Genomic DNA, 9,644 nt, shown 5'->3' on the forward strand with positions numbered 1-9,644 from the left:
ATATAATGATTACAGGTGCCTTTTCACATAATCTAGCAAAGACAAGGCCTAACATTTTCCCAGGGCGTACCAGCCCCAACTTTCCTTCCAATTCCCTGAATTCCCATGATTTTAGAAACCTTTTACTATCAGAACCAAGGGACCTTTGAGGTCCCTCCCAGCCCAGGCCAGTTTATGATTTGGGGGACACCACACACCACCACACTGGCCACTTTCACACAGGTTTTATTGCACTCCATCTGCCTCCCCCAGCCCAGGGGGGACAGGGAAGGTGAAGCTGGTCCCAGCACCCGGGGCCGGTCCCAGCTCCTGGGGCCGGTCCCAGCACGGGCTCAGCTCTCGGGGCCAGGCGCGTTCTCCCGCTGGCGGCGGTGCTGGAGCATCCTTTGGACGCGGACACTGCACAGGTACCCAGCGTACACCGTCAGCAGCATCATGGAGCCAGAGAAGGCCTTGTAGCCAAAATCTGCCAGCTGCTTTTTGGACACCATGGCTGCACCTGCGAGAGAGACACAATCTCAGGATAGTCAGCGGTGGAAGGGACCTCTGGAGATCATCCAGTCCAGCTCTCCGTGTCCAGGCAGGGTCACCCATAGCAGGTGATACTAGAGAATGTCCAGGTGTCTCCAGAAAGGGAGACTCCCATGACTCCATGGGCAGCTGTTCCAGTGCTCTGCCCCTCTCCATGGAAAGTTCTTCCTCATGTTGAGGTGAAATTTATTTTGGTTTAGTTTGTGGTTGTTGCTCCTCGTCCTGTTTCTGGGCATTACCAAGAAGAGTCTGGCATCATCCTTTGACCCCTTGAAGGTATTTATATGTATTAATAAGATCCCCTCTCAGTCTACTCTCCAGACTAACCAGGCCCAGCTCCCACAGGCTCCCCTCAGAGAGATGCTCCAGATCCCTCAACATCTTTGTGGCCTGCACTGGACCATCTCCAGCAGCTCCTTGTCTGTCCTGACATAAGGAGCCCAGAACTGGATCACTGGATATGCCTCTCTAAGGCCAAGGGGCAGGATCCCCTCCCTGACCTGCTGGTCACGCTCTTCCTGATGCATGCCAGGATTCCGCTGGTACCTGGGGCTATTCCTCCGCAGGTGCAGGGTCCTACACTTGCTCTTGCTGAGCTTCATTAGGTTATTCTAATAAATCATTACGTTTCTCTTTGCCCAATTCTCCAGTTGATGAAGGCCCTGCTGGACGGACAGCCTTCAGGTGGATGAGCCGCTGCCGCGCGTTCCGCATCATCGCCAGACCCGCTCAGGGTCCTTTCATGCAGGTCGGTCATGGACACGGTCATGGACACGGTCATGGACACGGTGAATGAGACCCAGCAGCGGTCCCTGGAGAACTCACTGACTACCGGCCCGCAAGAAGGCGGCGGGGAGCGGGGCCGGGAGCACGGATTCGCCCGTCCCGTCCATCATCCTATCCCATCCCGTCCCGTCCGGTCCAGTCCCTCCGGACTCCCCGCTCCCATCCCGTCCCGCCCCGCCCCGCTCTGGCCTCTCCGGACTCACCGTTCCCGTCCCGCTCCGCCCCGCTCCGGCCTCTCCGGACTCACCGTTCCCGTCCCGCCCCGCCCCGCTCCGGCCTCTCCGCACTCACCGTCCCCGTCCCGCTCCGCCGCTCTCCCGGGCCGCGTCACGTGGCGAGGGGTTGTCACGTGCCTCGCGTCGTCACGTGTGCCGCGGTCACGTGTGGCTGTCGGCGAGCGCGGGAAGCCCGCGCGGTGCCCGCAGCGCCCCCTGGCGGCGGCCCCGCCGCAGTCTCCCCCTCAGGGGGCGCTCCCGCCGCCATCGCCGCCGCCTCGGGCCCCCCGGCGCAACCCACACGGGCCTCCCTGCACCACGCAACCCGTGAGTCTCCCTGCCTGAGGAGGGTGCGGGAGTCCGCAAGGGACAGTCCTTGGCCACGCGTGGATTGGAACCGAGGCTCTCCGAGCCCTGCTGCAGCCCTGAGGTTTGGAGACGCGGTGCCATCCCGACGGTCAAGGTGGCTTCACAACGGTTCTGGTGCCATCCTGAGGGTCCCAGCGCTTTCTTGAGGGTCCCTGTGCCATTCCAAGGGCCCTGGTGACTACCCAGGGTCCCAGTGTGCCCCCAGCCCAGAGCCTCCTTCCCAACAGGCCATGTTCCCCCAGGTCCCCTCCTGTCCCTCCCTGTGGCAGCTGCTCCCCTCCCGGAGCTCCTTTCCAGCATTTGAACTCTGCTGTGCCAGCCCTGCTCTATCCGGGGCTCCCTGGAGCTCCGAAGCAGCCAGGGTCATTCTTTATCCCCTCCTCATCCTTCTTTCCCCCAGCAGCAGCTCCCGGGGCTGCAGCAGTGGGATGTGCTGAGCCTGCAGAACATAATTCCAAATGGCAAAGGGAAGACTTTTTATAGCTTGGGACATCCAGCTCCAGTGTGATGTGTTTAAAAGTGAGAGATCGCTGGAGACCTGGGACCCTCAGCAAGGGTCTGCAGCAATTCGGGCGTTTCCAGGGCAAGGGGGATGCACGAAGCATTTCTATCACAGAGGAGCTCCCAGCTAAACACAAATTCCTGCTGGATTCTGCTGCGGCTCCAGGCAGGTGCTGACAGGAGTTTGTGTGAGGGAGCAGAGCTCAGGGACCCTCTCTTCTGCATGAGCTTCGTATCCAAACACTTGGATTCCTTGAAGCCCTTGAAGACAAAGAGAACTAGAAGTCGTGCCAGCCCTGCAGGAACACGCTGGACTTCCTTTATCCTTCCTCCAAGCTCAATAAAGCTCCTCAGCAGAGGAAGCCGTGTTGGCTCCCCCCACACGACAGTTCTGCTGAATTTAAAGGTCGCAGAGTGCCTGCTGAGAAAACGTGGCTAATAAAAGGCACAGAAACAAGTGCAGTGCCAGCAGATTAAATTCCCCTTGTAAGACACCGAGCAGAGGGTTCAGAGCCCTGGAAAGGTCACTCAGTACAGGGCTCCTTTAAAGACACACAGGAACAAGGCGAGTCTGGGAAAAGCAGCTGGGAAGAGATGAATAAAATCCCACAGTGTGTCCTGGGAAGCCCCAAACGTCAGAGGAGAGGAGGCCTGGGGTGTGTGGGGCACAGTGCAGTCCTGGCCTGGATCCTGCTGGCCCCAGGTGAGGACTCTGGACCCGGCTCAATTTGCAATCCCAACCCGCCATAGTCCTACAGCCAAATTTTAATCCTGGAACTGTCACTTGCTAAGACAAAGCAAGTGGGACACTGTGTGACATTGTGGATAAACGGGGACCTACAGGGATGTTTTTGCTGTTTCTGGGACAGCACGGGAGGGTGCAGAGCCAAGAGGGAACGGGCAGTGCCCTGTTCTGAGCACTCAGCAAGTCCAGCAGGCACCAACCCAGCAACAGTGATGCACTGGAGCCACAGAACAAGGAGAGCATCTCCTATCTCCTCTCCATGTTTATTGTTATTTCAAAGGAACACTGCTAGTCAGAGACCCCTTGGTTCTGGGACTTGAATGGGGCAGAACAGGGAGCCTTGCAGCGTTCCAGCTTTCCAGCCCAGGTAGGATCAGTGACCATTGGACACTCTGGCCTGAGCAAACACCACCAGCTTCAGAAGAGCAGAGGGACAAGGGGCAAATTTCAAAGGCTCAGTGTGAGGCCCAAGACTTCTGTCCTGTCCTGGGATGTTGGACATCTCCATGTACCTGTTGTGGATCATATGCCTATTCCTGCCCCTGTGCCAGAGGGCAGTTTGCAGCATCCCCACATGAGGGAAAGTGTGAGACCTCCTTCCTCAGCTCCTGGACAGCCACACATGGAAGCACAGAGCAGTCTAAAGCACAGGCTGAAGCGAGCCAGAGGAAGGCAAAGTATGGCTGTGGAGGAATTACTTAACAGCAACATGACTCAGGTGCCTTGTGGTGACCCACCTGCCTGATGTGCAGGTACAAGGCAGGGGTCACACCAGCTGCTCACACAGACTCAGGGGCAGTTGGTCCCTGGCAGTGCCAAGCCCCAGAAGTCAAACTGAGATAGGGAGAGAAGTCAGCAGACATGGAATTAGCACAGGCAAACCTGTGACAACAGGGGAGCTCCCCAGGGCTGGGGCCAGGTCTGATGGAGAGAGCAAAAGCTCTAAATAAACAAGCTCCAGAGTGTCCCTGGGTCAGCAGGAGCAGCTGGGGGAAAGCAGCACATGGCTGGGTGGCAAGGAATGCCATTGTCTGTGCTGGTGCCGCTTAGAAAGATCCTCAGTGCCTTTGGAAGTCCTGAGAGCTCCACTCACCAGGTGGAGCCTGGCAGGGGACTGTGCCCTCTCCACCAACAGGGAATGCAAAAGCAGCTGCAGGTAGGGAAGAGCTGGTGTCACCCAGAGTGGCCCCATGGGGCTAAGAGGGAGGACCTGGGATACTGTTTTCCCTGCCAGGCAGTGCCCAGCCCTTATCTATTATAATGGCCTGACAGAATCCTTCCAAGAGCTGAATCCACTGTGAGGAAGTGGAAGGAGGAAGATGCTCAGCCCTGCTCAGGGCAAACCTTAGCAGCAGCAATTAAACAAGTTCTTCAAAAAGAGGAAGAGGTCAGCAGGTACCTCTGTGCCAGGCTCAGTGTCCAGGGTGGTGTCTGGGGGTGGGGAAGGGAACCTCTGCTCTTCCAGCAGTTTGCAAAGGCTCCCAGAAGACCTGGACTCCTTCCAAGGCTGTGGCAGCAGATCAGGTTGGTGTGGGCAGGAGCTCTCAGCACATCTCAGCAGGACTTGTGGTCTGCAGGCAGAGCCCCTTACATGTGCTCAGGGTGGTTCTGGAGACACGTGATAAAATCAGTGACAGGCTTTCCCTCGTAGCAGATCCGATACACAGCAGTGAAGAGGGGGAACCTGTGGGCAGACAAAGAAAGTCACCACAGATGGCAGAGTCAGAGCACCTCAACTTCTGTCATGGCATGCAGGAGCAGGTGGGCCAATGGCACTGTGCCCCATCCAACAGGCCACTCCTGCCCAGCTGGTGGGGGCTTTCCCCTCCTGCTGCTCCTGAAAAGGTCCCAGCCCCACCCCAAAGAAGCACAGAGATTCCAGCACTCACTTCTCCATTGCATTCTTGCTCTTGAGGATTCGATGCAGCTCAGCAGATGTCTGGGGACCCTGCAGCTTCTGCCCATTCAGCATCTCCTTCTCCAGCTGCTCAATGGTCTGAAACAACCCAGCAGTGAGGAGCTGGAACTGCAGCTCTGCTGCTGCACCACGTTCCTGGCCTGGAGCTGGGCTGCAGCACTAGCCAAACACAGATCCCACAGTGCTAAGGGGGATCACCTCCCTGCCTGCTCATCAGGTTGATGCAGGAATCATAGAATCATGGAATTCTTAGGTTGGAAGGGACCCACAAGGATCATCCAGTAGGACTCCTGGCTCCCCACAGACACCCCAACAATCCCACTCTGTGCCTGAGAGTGTTGTCCAAATGCCCCTTGAGCTCTGGCAGCTTTGGGGAACCTGTTCAGTGCCTGACCACCCTCTGGGTGAAGAACCTTTTGCTGATATCCCACCTAAACCTCCCCTAATCCAGCTTTATCCACACTCTGATCAGTGCCAGCCACTTCCAGCTCTGCTCACCTTCCCAGTTTTGGCAAAAGCCTCGGCGACCTTGCGGTTGCGGCCTCCGTAGCAGGTGGTGATGAGGTCAGCAACGCCACAGCTCTCCAGGAAGGTGGAGGAGGTGACAGGGCCCTTACAGAAGAGTTTGGCAAAGCCAATCATCTCCATCAGGCCCAGGCGGATCACGGCAGCCTTTGTGTTGTCACCGTAGCCAAGCCCATCACAGAAACCAGCTCCTACAGCCACCACATTCTGGAAAACAATGGCAATGTGGAGGGATCTCTTCTCAATGGAACTCGGGGCTTGGCTGCATCCATGAGCAGCCTGTGTTATCCCAAGTGCTGTCTGTGCCAGTGCCCATCATCCCTCCTCCCCGAGCTCCCTGCAGAGCACCAGGCTCTGCTCACCAAGCCCTGCACACCCACCTTGAGAGCCCCACAGATCTCTACAGTGTCAGCTTCCTGCACCACCGACACACGGAAGTTGGGGGTTTGCATCAGGTCCTTCAGCATCTGTCCATGCTTCATGTTCTTGCAGCCTGAGGAGACAAAGCAATGAAGAAGAAGATGATGGGGAAGACCCATGAGGTAGGTCCATGCTCTCCTGAAGGTCATCCAGTGAGAGGAACCTATTGCCCAACCAGTGTTGCAAAACATTTGCAGGTCCACACAGAGTCAGGCACACACTGCCTGACAGATAAGCAATGTTCAACTTTAACATTCCCAGAAGACAGGGACAATCCATGCTGCTGTGTCAAGCAAGACAGAAATGACTTTCTGAATGCTCAGTAGGTTAAAGGCATCCTCAAAGGTTGCATATTTGGGGTTGCAGCTTTCTGTCTTGGTTGTCCCTGCAGGATCCTGTGTGCTCACAGGGGTTGTGGGCTCTGCTCCACCTCTCCAGCCTCCTGCCCAGTGTGTTTGCTGTTGTTTAATAAAACAGACACTTTGAATGCCACAACTTCTGACCCAGCAAACGGTTCTGTTTGTTTTGGCTCTGTGCACAGTCCCCAACAGTGTGGAGAATGTTGGAACTGTCACCGATGAACTTTCAAGCAGCCCTAGCTGGCAATAACATGAGATCCAGGTGGGCATCCTGTGAAGCCCAAGGAAATCAAGGATGGAAATTATTCCTAAAGGGCGTCTTGTTGCCCACCCCTTTAATTTGTGCTAGGCAGCTGCCTGATGCTGGCTCCATGCTGGCAGGAACTTTTAGCTGTACAACTCTTGTTAATGAAACAAGTGATCCCATCACAAGCCCTGGGAATGAGCTCAGCCAGCTCCTATGGAGTCTCCTGTCTTCCCAGGGAACAGGGCCAGTTCACCCAAGGCAGCAGGAGCTTGAGCTGCGCCATACTCCACCCTTTGCCTCTTCCTGCTAATCACAAATGAAAGCTGCTAACGAGGAGGGCTGTTGGCTCCTTACCGATGGTGGTTTCACAGAACTTCTCTTCTGCCACTTCACTGGCAATATTGGCCCCCATGAGCACATTCATTTCTATTCCCAGTTTCTCATGGATGATGTCTGAGATCAGCCTCAGCCCATCTGGTCCTTCATCCACACCCTAGGGGACAGCCAGGGACAGACATCACAGAATCAATTACACTGGAAAAGGTCTTTAAGGACACTGAGTCCAACTTTTGACTGAACACCACCTTGCCAACCAGACAATGAGCACCTGCCCCTCCTGGACACCTGCCCTACACACCCCAATCCTGCCATTCCCTGTGCTGCAGTGCTCCGACTGATCCTGACGTGCAGAGCTGTGCCCTGCTCCTCTCAGCACCTGAGATCCCCCATATGCACTCACCCTTCTCCACCAACACCTCCAAATCTCCACAATGACCCTGCCCCCACTTCCCTTCTTCCTCCCACTGCCCATTTCTGCTCCAAAATCCCTAGATTCCCTTAGCAGCCACTCCAAGCTAGGCTGCTTCCAGCTCCCCTGCCTTGGCCTGGCACCCTGGAGAGTGCTGCTCCTGCTCACACCTTGATGAGTGACATCCCAATGGCCTCTTTCTTCACGTGGCCCTTGAGCTGGTCACAAACTTTGCCGATGAACTGGTGGGGCACCACAAACAGGAGGACATCAGCCCCTGCACAGGCTTTGAGCAGGTCTGGCTCTGCCACCTGAATAGAGTGCGACTGTTGTTAGGGACTGGGAAGATGAATGGGAAGGAAGGGCCCAAAGTCACCATGCTGAGATCCCTGCCAGCAGAGGGGCTGGAGCAGGGTGGGATGATGCCAGCCCAGAGACAGCCACATGGCCTCCAGCCCAGCCTGTGGGATGCCAGAGCAGGGTCAAAGGTGGGCAGTGAGAACAGCCAGGGCTGCAGCTCATCCAAGCACAGATGAAGGTCATTGGGAGGGCATAACTGAGCCCCGCACAGCTTGGTGCATCCCCTGCCTTCACATCCCGGGGTTCCAGCAGTCCCCCAGAGCTACTGGCCTCTCCCCAAAGCCTGGCAATCAGCTCTGCCCCTTGGAGAGACTGCTGGCACACACTCACCACGTTGGGGGGCAGCTTGTGCCCTGGCAGGTACTTGACATTCTCGTGCTCCGTGTTGATGATGTCCGTGAGCCGCCGGCCGCCCACCTCCTCCTCCAGTACCCACATGTTCACCTGGCTCTCGAAGCTGCTCAGCCGAGCTGTGTTGCTGCCAGCGATCTTGGCGATGGCCGAGCCCCTGCGAGGGCAGAGGGAGGCCATGGTTGTGAGCACTTGGGAGCCCAGGGCACCACAGGTCACGCTGTGACCTGCAGGGATGGGGACGGCTGGCACCGGCTACCGGGGGTGCCGAGGGGGGATGGGGGAGGACAGGGACCGCGCTGTGCTCGCCAAGGGGACCCGGGTGCCCGGCGCTCACCAGTTGCCAGAGCCCACGATGCAAACCTTCTTGCCACCCATGGTGCGGAGAGCGGGGCACTGCGGGCTTGCAACCCGCCTCTGCTATTTTAAGGCTGCCCGGAGCGGGGGCGGCCCCGGCCCGCCCCCGGCCCCGCCTCGCCCCGGGGACACCGGGCACCCCTCCGTGCGCGGCAGGTGCAAAGCGCTGCCCTGGAGCAGCTCAGATCCCCCAGAACCAGGAGTCACAGAATCACGGAATCATGGAAGACCCTGAGCTGGGAGGGACCCATAAAGATTGGTGAGTCCAAGCCCTGGCCCTGAAAAGGACACCCCAACCATCCCAAATGCCCCTTGAGCTCTGGCAGGGTCAGGGTTGTGACCATTGCCTGGGGAGCCTGTTCAGTGCTTGAGCACCCTCTGGGGGAAAATACCCTTTTCCTAATATCCATCCCAACCCCTCTGACACAGCTCCAGCTGTTCCCTGGGGTCCTGACACTGTCCCAGAGAGCAGGGATCAGAGCTGCCCCTTGTGAGGAAGCTGCAGACCCCTTGGCAGAGCACTCGCCAAGCTGACTTGTGACTGCTGAGCCTTTCTGCATAAAAGCATTTCATTGTCCCCCTCTTGCTAAAAAGTGCCATTCCCCCCCCCCCCTCCCCCCCCAGCGAAGGAGCAGGAACTGCCTGGTGCAGCCCCAGGACTCAGCTTCTGCCCCCACCACAGCCAGCAGCACTTTCCCCTTCACACAGAGGATCTTTCCCTTGCCCCAAGGGCTCCCAGGTCTGCAGCAAAGCAGTTACATTCTATAAACAAGCAGGGTGAAGAGAATAAATCCCCTTCTGCATAATTTTAAACCCTTGTGTGTAAACTCTACTACAGTTTCCTTCAAATTCTGCCTTACTCCCCTGGGATGTCCAACAGGCTGCCACAATCCAGCCAAGTGGACACGAGGCAGTTCAGGGTTTATTAGCATTGGCCACTGGATTTCCAGTTTTGCTCAAGTTACTTTGTTTATCACAACAGCACTTTGCAAAAGCTTAGCAGAGTCTGCAAGCTGGGAGATCCCTCCATGAAGGGCTCGCTATAAAAGGCCAAAATATGAAGAACATTTTCTCTCCAGCCACTTAACCCTGCTGGCTTTGAAAAGAAGAAGAAAGCAGAAATAATCATGTCCCTTCCCTGGGAGTCACCAGGCTCATCCCCCATGGCAGCTGGGAGAGTGCAAGCTGTCAGCATGGAAGGAGGAGGACAGC

At 56.8% G+C, this 9,644-nt stretch overlaps 2 protein-coding genes across 5 annotated transcripts; both read right to left on the bottom strand.

The window, feature by feature from the left end:
* Positions 1–209: 209 nt before the first annotated feature.
* Positions 210–1,707, bottom strand: LOC128821302 (cytochrome c oxidase assembly protein COX14 homolog). Of its 3 annotated transcripts, none has more exons than XM_054002258.1 (2): positions 1,609–1,707; positions 210–499 (listed from the first exon to the last, which is right to left on the bottom strand). In XM_054002258.1, the coding sequence occupies exon 2, from the start codon at positions 489–491 to the stop codon at positions 333–335; it is 159 nt and encodes a 52-aa protein (XP_053858233.1). In that variant the 5' UTR covers positions 492–499; positions 1,609–1,707; the 3' UTR covers positions 210–332. The 3 variants fall into 3 exon arrangements, with proteins under 3 accessions (XP_053858233.1, XP_053858235.1, XP_053858234.1); XM_054002260.1 differs by lacking the exon at positions 1,609–1,707 and adding an exon at positions 1,521–1,543; XM_054002259.1 differs by lacking the exon at positions 1,609–1,707 and adding an exon at positions 1,032–1,467.
* Positions 1,708–3,391: 1,684 nt separating this feature from the next.
* On the bottom strand, positions 3,392–8,509 carry GPD1 (glycerol-3-phosphate dehydrogenase 1). Of its 2 annotated transcripts, XM_054002255.1 has the most exons (8): positions 8,413–8,509; positions 8,055–8,232; positions 7,535–7,675; positions 6,971–7,109; positions 5,971–6,083; positions 5,564–5,797; positions 5,037–5,143; positions 3,392–4,831 (listed from the first exon to the last, which is right to left on the bottom strand). In XM_054002255.1, exons 1-8 carry the CDS (start codon positions 8,451–8,453, stop codon positions 4,735–4,737), a joined length of 1,050 nt encoding a protein of 349 aa, XP_053858230.1. In that variant the 5' UTR covers positions 8,454–8,509; the 3' UTR covers positions 3,392–4,734. The 2 variants fall into 2 exon arrangements, with proteins under 2 accessions (XP_053858230.1, XP_053858232.1); XM_054002257.1 differs by lacking the exon at positions 7,535–7,675.
* Between the last annotated feature and the right edge of the window lie 1,135 nt (positions 8,510–9,644).

The sequence above is a fragment of the Vidua macroura genome, chromosome 38 (genome assembly GCF_024509145.1).
Source record: "Vidua macroura isolate BioBank_ID:100142 chromosome 38, ASM2450914v1, whole genome shotgun sequence".
Lineage (NCBI taxonomy): Eukaryota > Metazoa > Chordata > Aves > Passeriformes > Viduidae > Vidua > Vidua macroura.

Excerpts from the sequence above, each read along its gene's own strand:
- LOC128821302 (XM_054002258.1), bottom strand. The coding sequence starts at position 491 with ATGGTGTCCAAAAAGCAGCTGGCAGATTTTGGCTACAAGGCCTTCTCT.
- GPD1 (XM_054002255.1), bottom strand. The coding sequence starts at position 8,453 with ATGGGTGGCAAGAAGGTTTGCATCGTGGGCTCTGGCAACTG. Across the intron at positions 8,233-8,412 it reads ATCGTGGGCTCTGGCAACTG|GGGCTCGGCCATCGCCAAGA; the intron begins GTGAGCGCCGGG and ends CTGCCCTCGCAG. Across the intron at positions 7,676-8,054 it reads ACAAGCTGCCCCCCAACGTG|GTGGCAGAGCCAGACCTGCT; the intron begins GTGAGTGTGTGC and ends CACTCTATTCAG.